This window comes from Mytilus galloprovincialis, chromosome 9, assembly GCF_965363235.1.
Source record: "Mytilus galloprovincialis chromosome 9, xbMytGall1.hap1.1, whole genome shotgun sequence".
NCBI classification, from domain to species: Eukaryota; Metazoa; Mollusca; class Bivalvia; order Mytilida; family Mytilidae; genus Mytilus; species Mytilus galloprovincialis.
The window spans coordinates 85,569,021-85,595,932 of NC_134846.1; the positions used below are offsets into that span (position 1 = coordinate 85,569,021).

The window sequence follows — 26,912 nt, forward strand, 5'->3', positions numbered from 1 at the left end:
AATTCTGGCAATAGCTTATGATATTTATAGGGGCTTACTTTTCTATTAAATTTCAATTTAGAGTCCACAATGTTCTATATAAAGAGAGAATTAGGTTCCTCTTATGTGGTGTAAGTTACATCAACACAAAACTTGTAAACGTGTTAAATGGATAAAATTGTTACATTCAAATTGTTCCTGGTGGGTTTAACCATCATAACAGCGAAATCTAATCTTGTAATTTGTAATTTAGTCTACTCTTCTTTAAAGTTTAAACATTGTTATCCATTTATCTTGACTTTTCCCCACAAAATACAATATATATTGTTAATGGAAAGGTGAGTTGTTGTGTTTGAGAGGATTGTCCAAGTGAGGTATTGTCATCTAAATTGAAGGAGAAATGAACTCAACCAAAAAAGTCTTCAAAATTTGACAAGTGTCCTTAAATTTCATCTTTTTTACATAAACTTTGTAATTACCATAAGTTGGTCATAAATGTAACACAAAAAAAAATTTGCTTTACATAAAATAGATCTTACTCAAGTGTATTCTTTGAAATAGTCACATTTACGTTATTATTTATGTATAACCCATGTTAAATATTTTATTTAATGTGAATTTATCCATCCAAATTTAAACTTCAGCATCAAATGCAATAAACTTGCTGTCTATTTAGTTTTCTTCTGGATAATATTTACCAGAAACAGAAGCACTTTTTTAACTTTGGAAAGCTTGAGATATACCTTCAGTGATCAAAAAGTATATGGTCAATTTTCAACTTAAGTTTATACAAATGAATATTTGGATCAACATCTGCTAGTATAGAAGCTGTTACTATATAAGAGGATAATGCCTCTTAATTCTGTTTCTACTCTAGTCCAAATCATTGGGATATTGGTTTTCCTCATTCTTGAAGCTGTACAGAGAGACTTATATTTACTAGCATCTACATCACTTGGTCTCTAGTGTATAGATGTCTCATTGACAATCACATCACATCCCCTTATATTTCAATATTCAAATCAAAATCATTATGTCTTGACTTACTCTGTATTTAGGATTTTCCAGATTAATACGTAACAGTCCCATTCCTGTCAGGACATACTTCATAGAGCCCAGTAAATTATCCAGGACCGCAGGCTGTAAAGAGAAACAATGTGACAGATTATAATGTAATCATTTACTTAACATTGAATAAAAAATTCTATAAAATCTAAATAAATTGTCTGACCACTGGGTTGATAAGTATTAACTACTATGAATTCATTTTTATTCTTTGGATATCAATTTTTATAGGCGGATCCAGGGGGGGGGGCCCTGGGGGGCCCGGGCCCCCCTTTCTTGGGAAAAATTTGTTTGATTATATAGGGAATCACTGAAGCATGACTGGAGCGGGCTCCCCCTTAGGTCAGTCAGCGGGCCCCTCCTTAGGCAAAATTCTGGATCCGCCACTGATTTTGGTGGGTTTCATGGGTACAGGTGAACCATGATTGTAAATGTTCAACCAACTACTTATGTTCTATAGGCTGGTTTATATGCAGACATTGGAAAGACCACGAAGTCAAGTATCTGTGGAAATACAAGTTTTTCTTAATCCATGAAAATTGAAACCCACAAAAATGAATGAATCCACAGTATAGAACAGAACAGAACATATTTTATTTCCAATTAAGGGCCCACAAGGGGCATACAGAGCATACATGAATAAGGCAAAAGAATATTGATTTGCATAGATACATAGATACAAACAATTTTTTTACATACAGTTACAATACAATTACTAACTCATATTCACTTTAATAAATTTACCAACAGCATTAAGGACCTGATTGTCTTCACAGTTTAATAAATAAATAAATTTATGCTGATTATCAAGTATAGAAAAATTTGGAATTCTTTGGCAAACAAAGTCAAAGAGAGCATCTCTATCTGATTTAAAATTTTCACAGTTAGTTAAAAAATGGATTTCATCTTCAACACAGCCAGAGGAGCATTTTTTGCAAATTCTTTCATTTCGTGGAATATTTGAAAAACGACCAACTTCAATTTGAAGCTTATGAGCAGAAATACATAATTTGCATGTAGATCTTCTAAAATCAAAGTTCTTAATTAAAGAAAGATAATTTTCATAACCAAAATTCTGCTTAAATTTCACATAATTAAACAGTTTTCCATCAGAAGCTTTATTTTGGCTATCATACCAATTGCTAATATATTTAGTGTGAATTAATTTACTAGATATGTTCAAAAATTTATATTGTCCGAAATGTTTTACTTCTTGTTTAATTTCAAAAACTTCTAATACTTTTTTAACAAATGAGAACCAAGAAGTTATGTTAGATTTGTGAAGCTCTTGGCTGCATTTATAAGCATCTTTCAATAGACTGAATTCAGTTGTAAGATTTTCAAATCTATACCAGTATTTTACAATTGACTTTACAATATCATAATGTAAGGGGAAACGTCCCAGTTCCGATAATACAGCAAAATTGACACTCCTTTTGTGTACACCAAGTATAAATTTAGAAAATTTAAGATGGAGATTCTCACACTTTAGATTTTTAAAAATATTTTCAAGATTAAATAAGGAAGACTGTAATTTATTACAAGAGACATTATAACCTCCCCATACCTCTGAATTATATAACAGAATGGGTTTAAGGGTATGATCAAAAATATGAACACAAGATTTTATTCCAGGAGACAAATTGATAAAATCCTTTCTAAGTTTATAGTAGGCCTTAAGAGCCTTATTATAAAGTTCAGTTTTAGCTAGATGAAAACTTCCAGATGCAGTAAAGTGAACACCTAAATATTTGTAATGAGCGACACAGTCAATCAAGTTATTCTGCAGTCGAAAATTCTCCTGAATTTTCCTTCCAGCCTTATTAAAAATTATGACTTTAGTCTTTCTAATATTAACTTTCAGGCACCAATCAGCACAATATTTTTCTAGCTGATCAAGTCTACTTTGAAGCCCTGTGGCTGATGTTGACATAATCACAATATCATCCCATACATCAAACAATTTAATTTCTCTGAGTGCAGGCAAACTGCATCCAGACAGGAGTCAAGATAAGATGGGAAGTCATTTATAAAAATTTTAAATAATGAAGGACTCAAGTTGTCTCCTTGTCTTACACCTAATTTAATGCTAAAAGGGTCAGTGAGAGAAGCTCCAACTCTTACACATGCTTTACTATTATTATATATATCTGATATAATATTATAAAATAAAGTACCAACTTTCATATTAATAAGCTTCAGTTTAAGACCTATATGAATTACACTGTTGAATGCTTTGCGAAAGTCTACAAAACAAGTATATAGTCTACCCTCTTAACTGTGACAGTATTTGTCTATCAGTGTTTTCAAAATAAATATATGATCTGAAGTTCTGGCATTTTTTGTAAAGCCAATCTGAGAATTATGAATTAAGTTGTTTTGGTACAAAAAATTGTCAAGTCTTGTATTCAAAATATTGTTAAAAAGTTTACCAATGGTACTAGTAAATGTTATACCTCTATAGTTAGATGGATCACAAGGATCATCTGATTTAAAAATTGGCAAAATAAAACCATCAGCCCAAATCTTTGGGTACACACTATTCTTGAGGAACAAATTAAATAATTTATATAAGCAACCTATCAAATATGACTGACTATATTTTAACATTTCATTTGAAATCAAATCAGGTCCACAGGCCTTGCCTGATTTTAAGCTCGCAATAGCATCAGAAATTTCTTTTTTACTTATATCATTATCTAAATCATTAAAAACTAAAAAATATCAAGGGGTTACCAGGGAAATTTTGGCTGCAGAAAGAAAGATATCACATAAATCCTATGCCTTTTTGTTAATGTCTTCAGAAGAGCAATCACTATCATTAATAAGGAAAGATGAAATTTTCTGCTGGTTATCCGGTGACAAAAGTGCTTGCTGAAATTTAAGTGGGGAGTCCTCAGTCCATCTAAAATTAACAGGGGCAGCATGAAGATTATTTGACTGAGTTTCTGTTATTTGATATTTAGCCAAAATTTCCCATGATATTTTACAATGACAGTCTGAGAATGTTGAGACAAACTCCGACACTCTGAAATAAAGTATCTGATTAAATAATCTTTTATTTGCTATAAGGTAATCAACAGTGCTTTGGCCATGTGTATTAAAACAAGTAAAATGACCAAGTAAATCACCCATGCATCTACCATTTACAACTCGCATTTGATTGCTTATGCATAAATCAATAATCTCTTTCCCTCTACTATCAAGTGTTTCATCACAATTCTTTCTAAATCGAATTTGATTATCAGGTTTATAAGATTCAAACAATGGAAGATATCTGGAGCTATCTTGTGCAATGTAATCTTCTTCAGTGGAGGTGCGAGCGTTTAAATCACCACAAAACAAAATATCCCCTTTACTTTTGTAAGAAACAATGTCCTTTTTTATTTGATCAATTATATCAAAATCTAACTTCTTAGTATAAGATGAATTAGCAGGGGGTACATATGCTGCACATAAGTATATGTCATTTTGAAGACAGAAAAACTGTTTTTCAAATATATATGTCAAGATGTATTCATGTGAGCTTTTAATTATATTTGTCTTGAGCCTTGGTTCTTTGTGTTTATAAACGCCCTTAATGCACAACATCTGACACTACAGATCTGAAGGCCAGACCCCAAACTACACATCTGAAGGCCAGACCCCAACATCTGAAACTACAGATCTGAAGGCCAGACCCCAACATCTGAAACTACAGATCTGAAGGCCAGACCCCAACATCTGCAACTACAGATCTGAAGGCCAGACCCAAAATTTGTTATAAATCTTCTTATATTCTCAATTATAAGGGAACGAATTCTGACTTTATCCAATTGATGTGACAGCCAAACTGTCCTCAATATATTCTTTGTGAATGATCTATAAATGACATAGATCTATAAATTTGATTATTTTTTCAGTAGTCAATGCTCTGAAAATAGCCAGCCTTTTTTTTTTTGGGGGGGGGGGGGAATTGCTGCAGCCATTTAGATGATAGAGAAATGTCAGTCTTGGACTAACTTTTAAGATGATCATAAACCAAAATGTTAGTCCTGAAATAAATTACAGGAGTTAATAATCATAAAGTCATACTAGATTAGTCATATAATGGTTATAAGAGTATTCTATTAATTAAATATTAATCATTCAACACTCCTCCATTTATTATATTTAAATAGATCTTATAGATATCAATTGACTAAGACATGTCTTGGCCTTCATTTGGACAGTTACACAATATACAATCTTGTGTGTCTTTCATCGGCTACATAAATACCACAGAAAAAACACCAAAATTTGAATAAAGGGTCAGCAATGTTAATGATCATATTAAGTTCATCAATAAAACCACAGAACCATTAGTAATTAGGCCAGGTAAATATTAACGTAGGTGTGTATAGATAATATCCCCAGGTAAAAACATATTCTTGTCCAATCATATTTTTAAAAAGTTTTTCTAACCTACAGACAGTAATCTGACTATTTATAGTGCAAACTTTTGATAACAAATAAAAAAATTATTGACTATTTATTGCAATAAGTTAACCTGTTCTGAGTTATGCCTGGAGGTTGTTTTATCCTGGTGAAGTAGTTCTAAATCATAAAACTTTTTTTAAATCTGACTTTTTACACTGAATTTAAATAAATGATTGATCGATATGACATTGATAGCCAGCTATATGACTTCCCATTTCTAATCTAAACATTTCATTTTTTGTGGAATTTAATCATGTATAATACTATTTGTTTGACTAGTAAACAAATATCCCGGTGAATTCATTAGCACATAATGCATTGGGCTAAACTCGTGTGGTTTGATAGAAGGTGTCAACTTGCTTATCTTTGGAAGTCAAAACTTTTTCAGAAGATTTCTCATATTCTAATCATTGTATCATTTACCAATATCTTTATTATGTATTGCTTTTAAGAAGGGTGTATTGGTTCTAAAGCAACAAAAGATACCAGTCCCTATAAAAACTTTGGCTTCATAAAATGTAAGCCATTAAAAAGAGCTGTGGTGTTAAAATACAACATATCACATAAACAATTAATAGAGAACACTCATACACGTAGATTTAACATGCAAGTTTTATTACACCAGTCAATTTTGGGGCTGTTTATAACTTGATGTTCAGTGTGATCCAAGGCTCCGTGTTGAAGACCATACTTTGAACTATAACAGTAAAATTACTTTTACATCTTGTAACTTGCATGGATATTTGTCTCATTGGCACTCATACCACATCTTCTTATATTTATCAGGACTAATGTTTAAATATGATATAGACATTTACATGTAAATGCATATTGTTTTTGAAAAACTATTCACTGACAAAAAGTTGGGTAACTATAAAGATCTGGCTGTGTAGAGATGACATCCTGTGAAAACCAACGGAGTAGGATGCCTGAACCATTTCTAATAAGCTAAACATGAACTGTATTCTCAAAAAAAAATGTTCCAAATGTTGAAAAGTTCAATTAAGAAGGGAGATAATTCTTTACGACAGAATTCCCTACTAACAGAACCATTAGTCAAACAACTGCCAGAGATTTCAAAGCTTTTAAATTGAAAGTGTGCATTTTATGAGTATGCTGTCATTATTATCAATAAAACAATGATTGATAAAGTTACTTTAAAAAAAAGTTTAGGCAACCGGAGTCGTGAATTTTTAAAACTTTTTTGTAAACATTTGACTGTCCCTACAATGCACTGTGTATAGTATTCACTGTATACACTATTCTTGAGGACCATATCCGAAATATCCTAATTGCTCTCTACAAATACTTATTACATGTTTACGCTATTACGATTTATAAGAAAACATATACATATATAAATAACATGTATGACATGACGATTAGGTGACAATTTAACATAGTACCTGACAGGTTAATTATATTGTATTATCTACCTTGTCATTTATGGTATGAAAAATATTTGTACGATCCATGTAAATAAGGAGGATTTATTTCCTGACATATTCCATTCACTTTCTATGTACTAATATTATATATATCATAACTGATATAGGTATGCCATTTCTATGCTGGTTGAGGTGAGCCTACTAAAAAGTACTATTAAAGTCTTTTAACATTATGTTTAAGTACATTCAGTTATACTTAGAAAGGTGTACAAAGATTCTGTACAGTACTTTTGCATTAAGAAGTCCTCTGTTACTTAGTCTAACCTTTTCAATGGTCATTTCAAGGCCTTTATTCAGAACAAATTTACTATTGGGCTTACTACACTTTTTTCAATATTATAACCATTATGACCTTAAGGTTTAAAAGTGTTTCATCTGTAATTTTTTATCTATTTTATATCTTCATATATTTAAAATCATGCAAATTTTCAGATTTACTGGGTAGCAACATTGTTGAAAAAATTCTTTATAAAATGCATAGCGATAAAACTATTGTTGTACTATAACACTATCCATAAAAATCCCCTTAAATTATTATTATCAAAGACGTGTATTTATAATACCTAACATAAAAATTCAACCAGAAAACTCCTCTGATTGAATAGATCAGAAAGATCTAAAGCAAATGAAACTAGGTAGCCCATATTTACATGTTAAATTAATGTGTTTAAAAATAAAAATTGTATTAAATAGTAATCCAATGTATTTCATAATAGATGATGCATTATAGCCAGGTATTCAATAAAGACTATTACAAAGGCAGTCATTTAAATGGCTTGTTCATTGAAATCTTTTTTATGGCTATGCTTTTTACAAGCTACTATAAAAATACTGTATATCAGGCACGAGAAATTGACAAAATCGAATGAAATATGCACAGACATTTCTGTTTGAAAGAAAAATCTGTATTAAATTCTATACATTTCCTTCTTTTCAGTGAGAAAAATTCTGGTTTAACAAATGAATGAAAATCAATGTCTAAACACAGAGACATATGTTACATATACATATCCTATTACTTGATTTCAGTTAACATCAGCATTGATTTGTAAACTTTTATAAAAACAAATAAGACAGTAAGAGACAGTTATGCTGCAATGGAAGGTTCCACCAAAACAGTTTCAGACTGACAGCCAGCTATCAAAGCTATAAAATTGTTTAAAATTGAGAATGGAAATGGTGAATGTGTCATAGAGATAACAACCCGACCAAAGAGCAGACACAGCGGAAGGTTGTGGTCAAATATTTTCATTATTAAATATATAACAAATAAGGTTTTATATCAAATTAGTACTGGACATCTGATGACCACATTGACAGTGGCATGCTTTATTTTGTTTAATACCAAGACCAGACTGACAGTGATGAGATCAATCTTATGACATGACATTATGAAAGATTGTTTGGCAAAGAAGACATCATTACTGTAATTAACAGTAATTTATAAGTTTAAAGAATGTTTGGTATGGTAAATAACTCTAACATTTAATGTTTCCAGTCACCAAATGAACTCTCTTAATTCAACCAAAAGTCAAATGTATAAAAAAGAAAATCTAGTCAGTCTATAACATTTAAAACTGAGCTACATTATTGCCTGTTACATGTACTGACATACAACTATCAGAAGATATCACAAAGACCATCATCATAAATTAAAGTCCATTCTAAAAGATGTACATCAAATCTGAGGCTTATATTTTCAAGATTATATTTCAAATTACCTAATTATATAGTTTTTGTTAATACCAAAGAAGAACCAAATGAAATAAGAAAATCCAACCAAGATTGAGACATCCTACCTATTTTTAGTTTTTCAACCAACCAAAAGTAAAATAACGAAAACATCAAATTTTTAGGACAGCATATATTTTAATGACCTAATGTACTTGTTAACCCCTCCCTGTGCTATCTCTGGAAACCATAATGTATAGTAATAGGAGACATATTCCTCTCTGTGCAAACACCATCCATCCTCCTGTCTAAAATAAATTCTTACCTTAAACGACATTAATTCATCATTAGAGAATCCATCATGGTGTATTATCTTCATTTGTTTTACCAAAGTACTTTTGCCACTCTCTGCTGCACCTGTTTCGATACAAAGAAATATGTTATAAATAAAACTAATGACACTGTGCCATTTCGATATTTATATATATATTATCAGGGGTTTCAAAATTGCTGGGTAGAAAGTCCTTTTAAAAGCACAGATATATCTAATTCCAAAAGGAATAACAAATTTTTAAAGAGAAAATATTCTACATTGGCCACTGAACATATCATACTCTCTATCTACTATTTACTTATATGTTGTCCATACTCTGAAGAAAGTATGTTATGGAAGCATATAATTCCAGGTTTAAATAAGTTTGGTTCAAAGTTCTGAAACATGTCTTTTCTCTTAGAGACCTTTGAATTTTAAATTACAACAATAAAATACTTTCCATCCTTTAAATTTTGCTTTATTTAGAACTATATTTTTTTAGGAGGACATTTCAATTATAACAATGAGCAATGACTAAAAGCTCAAGGAACATGGCAAAAGCCAGATGCCAACTTCAATTCATAAGGCAGTTGAATACCAATTATGGTCTGTGTGCAACTCTTGAATCTTGATGTTTTGTTAAAGTCATTTATGTACACAGTCTTAGCAGGAATGACAAAATCCCCCTACTAAGTTCAAGGATGATACCGCAACAGTAACAGGAGTGGTCAATGAATACATTTAGATCTTATTATAACAAAACCCATGTTTAAAACAATTAACATTTATTCAAGATGTACATAATAAAAACTGTCTTTATTTTATTTTTTTGGAACATAGATTTAATTACACAAAACAAATACCATTGATAGAAATATAGATAACGATGATAAACATTATATGTCTTAAAGGTATACTTGTAAGATTGTAAATGAATGAATGATTTAACATGGGAAATGTAGGCGGAGAATCATTTCATAAATTAAACATAAGCATTTAAAATATGCCTCGTTGGAATGTGTCTGTCAAGCGGAAATACAACTGATGCAATACTACATTCTCTACACAAATAATAATGAATTACATTCTGTTATAATGTTAAGGGCCCTTTATCAATTAATAACGCTGGCTTACACTGGTCAAAGAATTGTCACATCCATGCCATTATATAACTTTATTTACCTATAGGAAGGTATGTAATGAAAATGTGCATTTAAAAGCTATTTCCTTCATGCACATGTTACAGAGGGGTCTGATGGTTTTTTTTTTTTCATTCTTTGTGATTGGCACATTTTCGCTATTAGTGATCCGTTTTTCTACAGATTTTTTTTTTTTATATTTTTGTGATCCTTGATCATGAAAATTTATTTTCTGTGAATCGTCATTGACATGAAAAATCAACTCGTGAATCCTGATGAGACATCCATCCCCCCTCCAAATCAGGCCCCTCTTTATATGCAGTAACACCTTTTGTTTAAATAAGTCACCCAATTCAAAAATTGAAATTTCTCCCGGTTAAGACCCTACACTTTTCTACTGTAATGCTGAGACTAATATAACATTGTGTTCAGTGTTCTTTGCTCAGTGTAACGTTTTATAAGATTCTAACCATGTTGAACATGGGCAATGGTGAAACTTATTTGTAATGTAATGTCTTTGACATATGATTGATTGATTGGTGTTTAACACTTACAGCACTATTGACTATTTCTAGGCATCATTTTTTCTTGATGGAGGAAGCCTGAGTGCCTCAATAGAACCGTGACCTTGGGCAGGAAAACTGACAATCCTTGTCAATATAAAGGTTTGAATAGAGCACACTTGACAATCGCAGGGTTCAAACTTCTTATTCATATGCATTAATATTGTGTCATACAAGTACAAACAGAAAATTAAAAAACATATATGTCATCTGTAATCATTACATAATTTTTTTATCTCCAGACTTACAGGTACGCACAGGTAAATACTACACATTCCAGGCTAGAAAATCTAATATTTACTTTGGAAATTTTCACCTTTAATCTGCTTTTTTCTTTTAGCATTAAAATATTTAGAAATAAACCTATCATATTAAAGAATTTTCACCTGTGCATGCATTTTTTATCAGAATTTTCCAGTAGATATTTCCTTCCTCAGTGATATGTCTTTACATGTATACATGTAAATTTAAATGAACCTGGTTTTAATTGAAAATATGTATCTTAAACTTAAATACCTACGAATTTCACATATGCACAGTAAAAATCAAATATTGGAAATATGTTAATTAGATGTAATATATTTAGTTGTAATATTTTTAAGATAACTGTCCACTTCAAATGTAGATTTTTTTTGTTTTTTTCTTCCTATTCAATCCTAATGGTTTACAAAGGAAATATGCTGTTGTGGAAATTTTGGATAAAAATGTACCTAGATTAAACAATTACAAAAAATATTCTATTACCAGAAAAAGTCAATATTATCTCTAAACTGATTGTTTATCATTCTTCAATTTCAGTTTAACAATCATCAAAGAAATTTAAATAGTAACATTAAAGGGGTTCTAGACAAGCAGGTAAAACAAAACCAGTAGTTTAAAACAGAAAAATGTCAATACTAGACCACACAATGTTATAACCCTAGTGACTCTGAAGGTAAAATAAAATAAAAAACAATTCTGATGAAATTTTTTTTTTCGTGTCTCTTGTCACTTGATTTCCAATATCCAGACACAAGAGAAAAACAGTTACTTCTTGATGTTAAAAGATGACACAAATGTTTAACAAAAACATTACTTGTGTTTGAAAATTCCATTGGTCATTGTTGGTGTAAGATTTATAATTTACTTCAAATTATGCCCATAGTAAACATGGTAAAAAGAAAAAAAGTACAAACAAAATCAAATGGAATTTTTCAACAATTTTGACTTTTATATTTTAAACTTTTCACCATTGGGTGGTCTGCAGTAAGGAGGTGTGTGCAGAGATTACTTTTCAACCTCACAGTTACTGGTGACTCCTGCTATTATAGTCTTGTATTAAACTGTTTTAAGGGAGGACAACTAATTAAGTCTTTGAATACAACTGTAATCAAAAGTTGGCTTTAATGTGTACAGCATGGTCAGAGTCATACCAATACTAATTTATAATGTTATTGAACATGGTCAAATCTAGCTCTGCCATTATCACAAATGTAATCAAGTTGAAAAAATAAGGAGTTTCCCATTTTATTGAAAGTTTTCCGGTATTTTAGTTTTTATTTTGGATAATCAGTTAAACTGAATATTGAATAGAAACTATAAAACTATGAAATTGATGACCTTCCTGTCGACCAAACACAAAACCTCGGTTGGACAAATGTAAATCTTAGGTTTAAGATCAATGTCGTTCTCGGTACTTTGCCCACACAAATCTTGTTCAAGAGCCATTATTATACCATTATGCATATAATCCTAGTATTAAAAATTCATTTTTGACAATGGTAAATCTGTTACAAAATAGAAATTAGTCATAAGGGGATTTGTAAAAATCTCTGTCTTTAAACCTGTATGTATTGAGAATTACACTTTCTTTTATGCTGATCAGTGACTTCTTTACAGAGTTAATTCCTGTACTAAACAAGATTTATAATTTTAAGTAGCATGAGTCAATACTATTTAATGTTATTAATTACTTTGATATGCTGTTTTGGATTGATCTCGGGTCAAGTTTTATCCTTTTATCATTTTCGGTTTGTACATACCAGTCTTTTTATTACTAAATCGTGCATTAAAAACATATACCACAAAAAGTAGTTTTTATTATGCATTTCAAAAAATATTCGTGTCATTAAAATATTCTTTTTACAAGTTATCTAAAAAAAAATCATGCAAGATCATGAAGGTGTCAAAAAATGTTCGTGTCATTAAAATATTCTTTTTACAAGTTATCTAAAAAAAAATCATGCAAGATCATGAAGGTTGCCTGCCATTAAAAGCCTAAGATTGAGACATTCATTGACTAAAGGGAAAGCATTTGTCCTACTCTAAACTACCAAAACATTTAGGATGACAACACTCTATTGACAATAATCAATATTGAATTGGATCTCCAAAGAAAAGTCTTTTTAAAGTGCCCTTCTTTAAATGACAGTTTATATTGATCACAAGAATAGTGAATCTTGATAACTATGAAATTATATTACAGTCCAATGAAATCAATAATATATATAAAGTACATGTAATATATATATAAAGAACAAAAAAAGGAAATACCAAAGGGGCAACAAGAGCTACAAGTCTATGAAAAATAAATATTATCATGGCCCGAAAAACAGACAAAGACAAGAACTTAGGTCAACTACATGTAAACACTATACTGAAAACTTAAAATTGACCAACACAAACCGGACCAAAAACATGGGGAGAACTCTTTAAATCAACAAGTTAATATTCTACTTGTACAATTCTCAGTCAAAATTACTATTAAAACATGCTAATACTATTTAATAAAACCAGCTATGCAATTGGCTACATGTACCAGACAACCTCCGGTCTTCAACTCAATTTGACAAAAACCAAGGAATCATATAATGTAACATCTAACTCTGACTTATCAAAAGGTTTAAGATTGTGACAAATGTAATCACAATAAAATAGAATCTAAATTGACCAATAATCACAATAAAATAGAATGTTTAGTTGACCAATAACAATCTCAGATGTGTGACCATTCCTACAGAGCATAGTGATGATTTATCACAAGACAAAGCTCACCTTATACTTTTCAGCCTTAACTCAAAAGCTTTAACAAGAGAAAAAAGTGTTCAACTGTATTTTTCCTGTAGTTATACTTTTCACAACTGAAAGGAGTATATCTTATTAAGTTGACAAAATTACTGTCCCAGTAGTCATCAGGAATTGTGAAATCTGAACATACTGAAGCAAAATTATTATAATTGCCAAATTATTTTAGATTGGCAGAATATATATCTTATAAAGTAAAAGATGAAGAATTTGTGTCATAATTCTGTCAGAGCATGGAAGTATTATATTGACAAACCTCAACAAGAGATTATTGAGACTTAAGTAAAGATGAAGAATCAGTAAAGATGAAGAATTTATGGCTCTTTAGAAATGATTGAGACTTGAGTGTCTAGACTTGTTAAAATATTTTATAGATGATAAATTTATGATGAACATATCATACTGTGTCCACAGTGCATGTAAATAGTTCCATATACCATAATGATATAGTTCTGAATGGAGCCCATTGTATAGGCCTTGAGAAGTGTTATCTGACCATCAATGTTTGAACAGCCATCAATATGAACTTTAAGAGGTGGTGATACACCACTTTATCTGAATAAACATCTTATATTGTATTCACACTGAGTGGAGAAGTTTACATATAATGTGACTTATTTGACTTCAGGAAATCTTCATAAATATCTGCTGATTTATAGGGGTAATTTATTATATTTGACATGGGAATAATAACACAAAATTGTAACTATAAACACTGAAACAAAGAATTTAGATTTGACACATTTTTAGCAGTATAGAAGTCTCCACTCCGCATATCTAGTCCTTACTTTAGAAAAACGCTATGCTATATATTACATTTATTTATATATGTATAAACATGTATTTTTATTTCTAAAATTGCCTTATTCAGGGTTTTTTGGCAAAACATTACAAATTGTGAGTGCCAACCCTGTGAAACAGGTGCAGCTGTTAGCTGCTTCGGGGCCCCTCAATTCATCCATAGTTATTGATGATAAATTTCTGTTAGCTGCTTTGGGCCCCTCAATTCATCCATAGTTATTAATGATAAATTTCTGTCAGCTGCTTCGGGGCCCCTCAATTCATCCATAGTTATTGATGATAAATTTCTGTTTTCTGTACAAAAGTGTATATGTTTTGAGGAATTATTTTGTCTCCACTTATTTTATCATTGCCTGTGCTACAGTCTGATTTACATAGTATGCTTTCTGATGAAACCCCTCCCCTTACTGCATGTAATATCATTCTGTTTGTTTATAGTCAAACACAGACCCATTTAAAGATTTTCACAGAGTTTTGTAACATTTATAGTAGAATGAGAGAAGGTTAAATACTAAAAATACATAAACACACAGCTATTGAAAAATCAAATATTGAAAAAAGAGATTTAAAATGACAACCTTGTAGGGACAATTTTCGATCATTTATAATTAAAAAGTCATTTAATACCAACTTGTAAAAACTTGAAAATGGAAGATAATTTGATCTAAAAACATGTTTATGTGTCATAATCAGTAAGGAAATAGATAATATTGAAGGTGTTACTATTACAAATAATAGCTAATCTGTATTACAAGGGCTATCATTGGGACCTTAATCATTGATAAACAAGGAGGTGTCAATTTAAGATTAAGTACTACCTGTATATTCAGTGTTAATCAACAAGAAAAACACGCTGGTTATTGGATTACCTTGTACACAAATTATTAAGATCAGGCCTCTAGGCCAAGATATGTTCGCTAAAAATATTTGTCCTTCCTTTTTGTTTGAGTGTCACAGAAATAATCTCTTTTTTCCCTTTCAAAAGCTTTTAATTATAATTAAGATATTTTTGATGAGAGTGAAAGTCTCTCTGTAGATTAGGTAGAGTTGACAAAAGTTATAAATCAAACTAGCTACTAAGTATCTGTCAGAATTATAATACCACTCTTTCCTGGACTTCAAAACTATTTTGTTGAAAAATGCAAAGAACCCTTTTCCATACATTGAATGTTATTAATACAAAGAAACCTGTAGTTCAAATGTACATGTATGAATCTTTGGTCCAACAAGGCAAGAGGGTTTATATAGCATATTGTTTTGTTTCTCAATAAAGATACCATATGGGACAATCAAAATGTGAAAATTCAATAAGGACAAAAAAAAAACAATGACCAAAGTTAAAAAAATTCAAATGCAAATAATAGTTCATAACAGTCTTAACTTAAAATTTATCAGTTAGTAATTTAAGAAGTCTACTCAAAACCAAGACTTCCCTGTGTAAATTATGTAAGCTAGATATTGGAGATGAATTTCATTATAGTCCGTTTGACTTCTATAAATCTTCAAAAAATAATTCTTAAAATTTCATTTTTAAAGATAAATATTTTTTTTCTTCATGTATGTTAATGTATTATATATACGAACTCTGACTATGCATATCATAATTTTAAACCTATAATAAAAAAAGTTACTCATTAGGTCTCTATGTTACTTCAATTTATTTTAATATAAAATACTCAATGGAGTACGTATGAGTAGTGTAACAGCCTTCCATTCAAAACAAAAACATTAGACATGTGCTCTAAACCTGTTTTATTGTACCATGTGACTTTACTCATTTAAATAACTCTGGTCATGTGATTACTGAGCTTTCTGTATTCAATGAGAAATACAAAAGCATGCACACATGACCAGAGTTATTTAAATGAGTAAAGTCACATGGTACAATAAAACAGGTTTAGAGCACATGTCTAATGTTTTTGTTTTGAATGGAAGGCTGTTACACTACTCATACGTACTCCATTGAGTATTTTATATTAAAATAAATTGAAGTAACATAGAGACCTAATGAGTAACTTTTTTTATTATAGGTTCAAAATTATGATATGCATAGTCAGAGTTCGTATATATCATACATTAACATACATGAAGAAAAAAAATATTTATCTTTAAAAATGAAATTTTAAGAATTATTTTTTGAAGATTTATAGAAGTCAAACGGACTATACATTATTAATTGTTCACATTTTACGGAAGAGAGAAATAAATTTATAAATCGAAATTTTAGTATTAAGGCCAAATATTATAGCATTTACTGAAATTATGTCGTCTACAAATAGGACAGATCTCATTAATTTATGTAAGTTTATACGAATTATAAACAAGCGAGTGTGTCCTCCTGAATAAGTTCTTTTTGTCTTTGTTGTTGTTGTTGTATATATTGTATATTTATGTTTATGTAGTTAATATATTGTATTATACATGCATGTCTTCTCTGTACCTATGTATTTGCTGATGAGAATAAAGATATATATATATGTTACTTTAAAGGATAAATAATCTTTGTTCAATTAGTGGCACTGACATAACTTATTATAGTCTATAGCAAATAAACATTTGCGTATATGTCATAAATTAGGAAATGTTGATAGGTGTTTTAGAACATGTCCTGCTTATATCTGACACAGATCTTTTAATAATTTTACAAAAACATTTTAGAATAAAAAAATGTATCTTCAAATAAAGACCATCAGCTTTTAATATATATATACATGCAACATAACTGACCATCCAAATTAGTACTACAACATAATTTACATGTTTTTGTTCCTAATTAAGAAGCTAGATGACAGGCACTCAAAATTTGAATGTAATATAAGACACACAAAACCATGACATCCAATAGGGAGAGAAACTTGAAGACAAAATGGCTTTAATGCTGACAATAATACACAATGTAGACTATAATACATCATGATTTTTTTTAAACTTTAATAATTGTTATTTTAAGATAAATGGTCATGCTCTTGTACTCTTGTACATTGTTATACATTTTTGTACTTGAATTAACAGCTAGATCATTTAGGAGTAATTATTGAAAATCAAAATTCTTCTTAATTTCTCATATTGAATATTACAATAATCTTAATTCAATTATAATTTATTTTTATAATAAGGATCATTTAGTGTAAAGTAATATTATAAATTATAGCAGAGACATATAATTATATGTCTATGATTTTAGTACACATGTAAGAATCTTACCAAGTAATAAAATTTTAATGACATTTTGCTCTTCTTTAGCCCATGACTGTAACTGTCGGTCTATAACATCACTTTTGGCACGTGCTTTCAATTCCTCTTGGTCCAAACTTAAACACTGACCCATATTAATGAATTGTACATTTTCACTAAAATTACAACACAGTATTTTTTAATAATACATTTAAAACTTTTTCATATTAATAAAATCCAAATCATATATTTTAAAAGATCAACACACTAATTTCCTTTAAAATCTAAAAAAATCAACTTTAAACACAGACTGTCAACACAAATATATCAATGTCGTTTTTCACTACAGACACCCGTACTACTTATTTGTGTACTGGGACATATGATTTGTTGTCGTGTCCTCAAAAAACATGTAAATGCAAATGTCACGTGTATGCAGAACAGAACCCGCCCACTTTTTTTACGGTGACTACACAAAATATGACTGTCAAATATATCCGACAGTCAACAGATTTTTAAATACACTACGAGCAAAGTCGGGAGATTTCCTGTCTGTTTTTAGGTGTATAAGTCCAGACATTTTACTCTTAAAAAGAAAAGCATATAAAAACACTAATACAAAACAGAACAATAAAAGTCATATAGAACAAAACAAATCAAAACTGTACGTGGCAAAAATAAAACAAAACCAGACGGCAAAAAATAAATAAATAAACAAACAAACGAAAAAACAACAAACAGGCCATCATAGTCAATTTATGGATATTTGTCAAAACCATAAGTCAGATTAATCTGTGTCTATTGTAATCTCTCTTTCAAGTTCGATGGGATCGATGCACGATGCACGTTCACTGATAAAAGAAAGATTCCTCTCTAGTGGGGACATGCATTGTATGTGGGTACTTTAAAATTCCAAAGATCTGTTAGAGATCATACATTCCAGGTCTTTTTCATCTTGCAATAGTATTTTAAAATAGATATAAAAAAATGTGGTATTAATTACGTGCCAATGAGAAAACTCTCCATCCAAGACACAATTTTAAAACTGAATAAATAAATAAATAAGCTTTATTTAGAGTCGGCAAGGTATACAAACATAGACAAACATAAGCTCTAATGAGCTTTTAACCGACATATGAGACATTTTTAACAATACAACACATACTATAATACACATGCAATAAATTTCACAGCACAAAAATGAAGCACTAAAAGCAGGATATAAGCATAAGCTAGGTATTAAAGCTAAAAGCATATAAGTGTAAACTAGGCATAAAAGCTGGCAAAATGCATAGCATAAAAATTTGAAAAAATGGGGTATGATCTAGATGGTAAATAAATTTGCATAATATATAAACTAAAAGTCTACACAAACTGTCATTTCCAATCCATTTCCATGACTTTAAAATATTTTTGAACTGACTAAAACTAGCAATTTTTCTAAAATCATCAGGTAGATCATTCCATAAAACAGCAGCTGTGTATTTAAAAGAGTTCTTACCATAGGTTGATGTTCGGACCCTAGGTATATCTACAATATTAGAATATCTAAAATTATATTTACAATCTTTCAATACAACTAAATCATGTAAGCGTGGTGACAATTTATATAAAATTTTAAAACACTCAATAGCCATGTTACGCATACGTCTTATTTTCAGTGATGGAACCTTTGCTTGTAAAAGTAGTTCATCATATGAACTAACATAGTCTTTATATATAAATCGTAAAGCCCTTTCCTGATTTTTTTCCAATTTGGTGGTGTTATTTTTGTTGCAAAAATGCCATGCCAAAGGACAAAAATTAAAATTAGATAAAATAAATGTATGGAAAATGGTCAATTTATTCAATTTAGTAAGGTAGCAGCCATTGCGCTTTAAAACATTCAGTTGTTGGGATGCTTTACGACAGATATTTTTAATGTGGTGATTAAAATTAAGTTGATAGTCAATATCAATACCTAAAAGTTTGACAATCTCATCACAGGATATTTTTGCTGACTGTATATTAAAAACAGGCTTTTTTGCAAATGTTTTATTTCCAACGGCAATGGCTTGGAATTTGTCAGGATTTGCCTGCATACAATTAAAACTAAACCAGTTAATCAAAACAGCACTTTCTCTTTCAAGTGTACATAAATTTTCAAAATTGTTGTCTGCATATGACAGAGTGTTATCATCGGCATAATTATATAGGGTACCATGTTCAATAAAATAGAATATGTCATTTATAAAAATATTAAATAATAGGGGCCCCACAATTGAGCCTTGGGGTACCCCTTTCTGGATGTCAGCCCAACTGCTGAGTACTCCCTGAAGTTTGATTTATTGCCTACGATCTGTTAGATAATTTTGAAGTAATTTCACTGATATAAAAGAAAGACCGTAGGCAGATAATTTACTTAAAAGAATATCATGTGGGAAACAGTCAAAAGCTTTCGAAAGATCCATAAGAATAGCTGCCACATACATATTATTATCCAAAGCTGTTTTCACTTTCTGTATATATATATAGACGATGCCATCTCATCAACTAATTAATTTTTTGTGATTATATTGAACGCAGCTATCTAAGAACTAGAAATAACGAATTCAACATACACTAAAGTATGCATCCTATCTTGATAACATCTAGATATTGATGAGGATTGGTTAAGAACACATATATTTTAACGACAAAAGAGATGACAATTTTTCAATTATCAACTTTCCATGCATTTGTAGATTCCAGTAGCGCCTACATATGGAGTATATATCTCCCAGTTAATACGATATTCCAGTAGCGCCTACATATGGAGTATGTATCTCCCAGTTAATACGATATTCCAGTAGCGCCTACATATGGAGTATGTATCTCCCAGTTAATACGATATTCCAGTAGCGCCTACATATGGAGTATGTATCTCCCAGTTAATACGATATTCCAGTAGCGCCTACATATGGAGTATGTATCTCCCAGTTAATACGATATTCCAGTAGCGCCTACATATGGAGTATGTATCTCCCAGGTAATACGATATTCCAGTAGCGCCTACATATGGAGTATGTATCTCCCAGTTAATACGATATTCCAGTAGCGCCTACATATGGAGTATGTATCTCCCAGTTAATACGATATTCCAGTAGCGCCTACATATGGAGTATGTATCTCCCAGGTAATACGATATTCCAGTAGCGCCTACATATGGAGTATGTATCTCCCAGTTAATACGATATTCCAGTAGCGCCTACATATGGAGTATGTATCTCCCAGTTAATACGATATTCCAGTATCGCCTACATATGGAGTATGTATCTCCCAGGTAATACGATATTCCAGTAGCGCCTACATATGGAGTATGTATCTCCCAGGTAATACGATATTCCAGTAGCGCCTACATATGGAGTATGCATCTCCCAGTTAATACGATATTCCAGTAGCGCCTACATATGGAGTATGTATCTCCCAGTTAATACGATATTCCAGTAGCGCCTACATATGGAGTATGTATCTCCCAGTTAATACGATATTCCAGTAGCGCCTACATATGGAGTATGTATCTCCCAGTTAATACGATATTCCAGTAGCGCCTACATATGGAGTATGTATCTCCCAGGTAATACGATATTCCAGTAGCGCCTACATATGGAGTATGTATCTCCCAGTTAATACGATATTCCAGTATCGCCTACATATGGAGTATGTATCTCCCAGTTAATACGATATTCCAGAGCGTGCAATTCATATCATGATTTCCTGAATAGAAGGTTCTCACAAGGAAACTACTTAACCATGATTTCCAAGTGATGAAGCTGAAATCATTCCTTCGAGATTTTTTCGGACGCAATCCATTGGCGGATCCAGGGGGTGGGGTGGAACCCCCCCCTTTTTTTTGGCCGATCAATGCATTTGAATGGGGACATATAGTTGGACCCCCCTTTTAAAATGACTGGATCCGCCCCTGCAATCACGATTTGGTTGGCCACTTTGTAATGTCTGTTTTACGCCCAACGACAGATATGACGTTCCAATTGTCGCAGAAGCAATACATTCCTCTTTTCCTCGAATGTGAGATACCGAATAAGACTTATCAACTGATATGTACTTACACGTACAGCACGAAGCATGCAGCAAGTGGAGCATGAGGTGGATACCCTTCCAGGGCATCTGAGATCATTCACAGTTTTGCTGGTTTCGGATTGTAAAGTTTTTAGAATGAAACTAACGGAGTTTAAACTTTCTGAAGAAATCTTTGATTTTGCCTTTCTAAAATAGTGTTAACCGTAGAAGCGTTCCAGAAAGACAATCTATCGCATTTTCCATTTGGCGAAAAGGGAAAATCTATCAGTGCTGATATCATTATGCTTAGGTATGGCATGACACGTATTTGATCACAGACGGTTGCATGGATGTCTCAGTCGTCATCTGGATCAACACAGTTTATTTTCGTACTCAAAAGTTTATCTGGTCCTGTTTTGAGGTAAGGAGCTTTATTTTCAAGAGACAATAGATGCATGATTTTTTTTATTAGTTGTTAGTGGCTTTGAACTAGCTGTCGGCAGATAACTGCAAGTACTCTCAGATCTGTTTCTAGTGTATTTTTGTTGTTGGGATGTACAAGTACCCGGCCACGTCCACTTGTATTTTTGTCCATCTGTTAAGTTAAGCCTTTTTCAACTGATTTTTATATTTCGTTCTTATGTTGTACTGTTATACCACTGTCCCAGGTTAGGGGAGGGTTGGGATCCCGCTAACATGGTTAACCCCGCCACATTATGTACGTATGTGCCTGTCCCAAGTCAGGAGCCTCTGTAATTCAGTGGTTGTCGTTTGTTTATGTGTTACATATTTGTTTTTCGTTCATTTTTTTAAGGCCGTTAGTTTTCTCGTTTGAATTGTTTTACATTGTCATTTCGGGACCTTTCAGTTTAGCTGACTATGCAGTATGGGCTTTGCTCATTGTTGAAGGCCGTACGGTGACCTATAGTTGTTAATTTCTGTGTCATTTTGGCCAGTCTTTTGTGGACAGTTGTCTCATTGGCAATCATACCACATTCACATTTCAAGTTCGTGAGCAGGTCAATATATATTCGTTATATCTGCTCGATTACTTGAGAAAAAGATTAAAGGCTACATACAAACTCATAATTCGAAAAAAAAAACCGAGCATGACTAAAAACAAAAAAGACCAACAGACAAATAAACAGAAAACACAACATAAAAAACTAAAGACTGAGCAACAGGAACCCCATAAAAAAACGAGGGATGCAGATCCTGCTCCATATATGATACCCTCACCTAATTCCTTCAACTCTGCTATATAGCGACGTACGTGAAATAAATACATAGACTGAACCCGCCATTATCCTTCTTTACTGATTTCAATCAAGGCCGCTATACAACTTTCCGATGTTCAAATATCGTAAATAGATTAAGAGAGTATAACATAACTCCAAGGTAAATTAAAGGGAAGTCCACAAATCTGACAAAATCGATTGTTTTTATAACTAGCTAAACCATCAACTTACACGTATGGGACATATAGCTCCGTTAAAATGACAAGTTTGGTTGTACAACTTAAACAAACATAACACTAGTAGAAAGTAATTATGACAATAATAAAAATCCAATTAAGAACATATATAAAACCAGCCGAGATTGTTGGTATTCCAATTGGAACCAACTATGCACCTCTCCTTGTCGATCGGCATTTTCTTATTTTCTAATGAGTCGGAGTTCCTTTGAACAGACTTAAGTTAAACCTACCTCGAAAAAAAGCAGATCCTAGAGGTATTCCATTCAGGTCAACGTTAACTAATATACAAAACTTAGTTAATACACTTTATTTTTTAACGTTTATTCATCTAATAGGTTGGTCAAATTTGCAGGGCATATATCTATATAGCACCTTCTTCTTCTTCTTCTTCTGGAAGTCCACCCTATCTGCAGGGTCACCGCATTTAAAAATTTTGTTTATTTTTAAAATTGCGTTGTTTAAAATTTTATCTACTGGTTAAAATTTAAAATAATATTAACAGTTAGAATAGGATGAAACTAAAAATTAGTTAAAACAGGAACTTGTATGTACACTATACATTTAAAATTATAAAATGGATAAAAGTAATCTTATCAGTTGTTTATATTCTCTGAACAACGGAAAGTGAAAGGAACTACTAATCTGTACTAGTAATTGGTTAAATTTATGGACTAGTATGGTTTCTTAATAAGTTTAAATATATGTAGATAAAAGATAAAATGGTAAGGGATACTAATAAAACAAGAGACTTGTAAAAATTAGTTTTAAGTAAAACAGTAGAGTTTGTCAATAGAATTTGGGTCTATAAGATTTTTTACAGGGGTAATTAATACATATGCTCTAGTTATGGTTTAACTATGAATTACTTAGTATTAATTAAGTATATAGACAAGTAGTATAATACTTGTTATATGTTACATTCCCACGACTGACAGCCACTTGTAGTTTAAGCTCAGAACTCAACTGAATTGTTCATTTGTTTTCCAAAAGTTGGGTTCTTTTAGCATGCAATGCATAGATCCAGTCTTTGCAGATTCGTTCTAAGTCTCTCTGCTGAGGCACAGTTATAAGGTCGTTCCTAGAACAGTCAACCAACAATTCTAGAAGATCCTCATCAGAATCAATTATACTGCAATAGTGGATATGATTATCCTCTAGTAGGGATTTTAGTCTATCTTGATGAATTTTTCTCACACAATTCAGACTTTCACAGTTGATTAGGAAATGTTTATAATCCTCAGGTCCTACCATGCACAATTTGCATTCTGCAGATTTTGTTCCGTCAAATCGGTTGGTAATACTTTGGGTTTTGTAAGTTCCTGTAAGTATCCTGGATTTTATTATCCCTTTGCTAACATCTCTTTTATTATCTCTGACACTGCTCCAACAGAAGTTTGGTTTTTTAAAGTTCCAGTTGTTTACTTCCATATATTTGAGTGTTGATTTGCCTCTAGCAGATTCGGTCCATTTGTTTTTCCAGGTTTTGTCTATAACTTCATGAGTCAATCGTTTCCAATTTTTCTCAGGATTTAGTATAATCTCATGTGCGGATGGAAGATCATAAGATTTGAGAGTTCTGTCCACATTTATATACCAACTATTTGATTTATCATCTTTTGTAGCTAGCTGTCTAATTCCAATTTTACACTCAATTGAGTTGGGATCTTTTGATATTCTTAGAAATAGGGAAATGACAGTTTTATGTACGAGTTGCTCAATAGATTCGGCTCCGAGTAAGATATAGATAGCAGCATCTGCAGTTCTTTGTGGTAAGGATAGAATTTGTTTAAAAGTTTTTTTCTGAAAAGCTTCTAATTTTTGTATATCGGTTTTAGTAATGCTGAGAATTTCAATTCCATAGAGCATTCTTGGTATAACATAAGTCTGCCATAGTTTATACGATAATAGTGGGTTTATACCATTTATTCCATGTAATCCAGCTCCTAATAGGGAATACATTGTAGCTCTTGCAATAGAAATTCTATTCTCTACATTTGGATTATTTTTCTCTTGTCTTTCAACTCCTAAATGTTTAATGTTTTGCTTTTCGTCTATTTTTTCATTAAAAAGTTGAAGATTTATATCTTTATTCTTCTTGTTAATCATTAGAATTTCAGTCTTTTTGCTGTTTATCTTTACTCGATCGTTTTTGGTACAGTTTTCAATGATGCGTAGTTGGGTTGAGGCATCATGTTCTGAGCCAGCACATAGCATTATGTCATCTGCGCACGTTGGGCAACCCACATAATTGGTTCCAATTTTAATTCCTATGTTTGTGGATTCAAGAGTATCGAGGATATTCTTATTATAGGCCTTGTAAAAATTGGCAGAGAGAATTCCACCTTGTTTGACTCCCTGCTCATTCACAAATGTTTCCGAGATATATCCTTGAGATTTAACTTGTGTAGTTGTTTTGTTATATAGTTCCTTAATTAGTAACCATGTAGCTCCATTAATTCCTTGATGATATAATTTCCAAAATAGGTGTATATGGTCTACCACGTCAAATGCTTTTTCTGCATCCAGAGTTATTAGAATGAGACACTCGTTTTTATCTTTGGCTTCGTTAATTGCTTCAGAGATGAGAAGAGCAATATTAATAGATGATGCACCTTTAGTGAAACCTTTCTGAAGCTTGTTTTGATGTTTATTTAGTGTACCCTCGATTCTAGCTCTAATACAAAGCTCCAAAATCTTACAAATGATGGAAATGACTGTGATGCCTCTATAGTTGGATGGTATAGTAGGGTCTTTGTCCTTTTTGTGGACAGGGGTCAGCAGACCTTTTTTGATGACCTCAGGAACATGCTTTGTATAGAATATATTATTAATTAAGGTAACTAGGAATTCAGTCAACTCTGTTCCACCATAAATTAGATGTTCTGCAGTTAAACCTTCTACATCCCCAGCCTTTTTTCTTTTTAATATTGAAATACGCTTGGTGATTTCTGTTGAGGTAACAGGTTGAATTGTTATTTCTTGGTTTTCACAGATGTTAACAATGGTTTCCATGTCTAGCTTGACAAGATTATCATGACCAATGTTGAAGTTAGGATTTGGATTGGTTTTGGCTAATTTTTCAAAGTGATCTTTGAAGACGTTATTTATCTCGTTTGGAGTTGATGCTTCTTTTTCTTCAGTTCTAAGGGTGTGCGTGAACTGAGAAGAAGAAGACCGTTGAGTTTTAATAAGTCGAAAAAATAGATCCTTGTCCCTATCTGAAGCCATCATGATTTCTTCATGTAGTTTAATTCTTTTGTCAGCCGTTTGTTGCCTTTGTATTGATCTGACGGAACGTTTCGTCTCTAGTCTCTTCAAGTTGTAGATATTATTTTTCGAAGGAGGTGAACCAACCTTTTTCCATAGATAAAATGCCTTTTTTGACAGACCCACAGCTTTAGCAAGTTGTGGAGACCAGCTGATCTTCTTTTTTCTACTAAATTTTGATTTCCTACGGGGATAGCTCAAATTTAAAGCGTTAGTAAGACCAGAAATTAGCTGGTTTGTAGCTTGTTCAATACCGTAAGGTGTTCTCATGTTCAGATACTTTCTATCTTTTAGTTCCTCCTTCAAATTTTGTTCATAACTTGTTTTGTCAACCTTTTCCCAATTAATCTTAGTCACAATATCTCCATTCAGTTGTTTTTGAGCGGTCCGTAATCTAACAGAAAATTCAGCGGAGACGGGATAATGGTCTGATGTGTTGTGGCCTTCTCTTAAGAT

At 31.6% G+C, this 26,912-nt stretch overlaps 1 protein-coding gene across 1 annotated transcript in view; it reads right to left on the minus strand.

The window, feature by feature from the left end:
• The window catches only part of LOC143046221 (guanine nucleotide-binding protein G(o) subunit alpha-like), a 32,105-nt gene extending 14,034 nt beyond the window's left edge, over positions 1-18,071 (minus strand). The window contains exons 1-3 of the mRNA XM_076219262.1: positions 17,705-18,071; positions 8,947-9,038; positions 1,027-1,119 (exon numbers count right to left, since the gene is read on the minus strand). Coding sequence (XP_076075377.1) covers positions 1,027-1,119; positions 8,947-9,038; positions 17,705-17,828 — 309 coding nt within the window. The 5' untranslated portion in view covers positions 17,829-18,071. The remainder of the gene's footprint in view (positions 1-1,026; positions 1,120-8,946; positions 9,039-17,704) is intronic.
• Between the last annotated feature and the right edge of the window lie 8,841 nt (positions 18,072-26,912).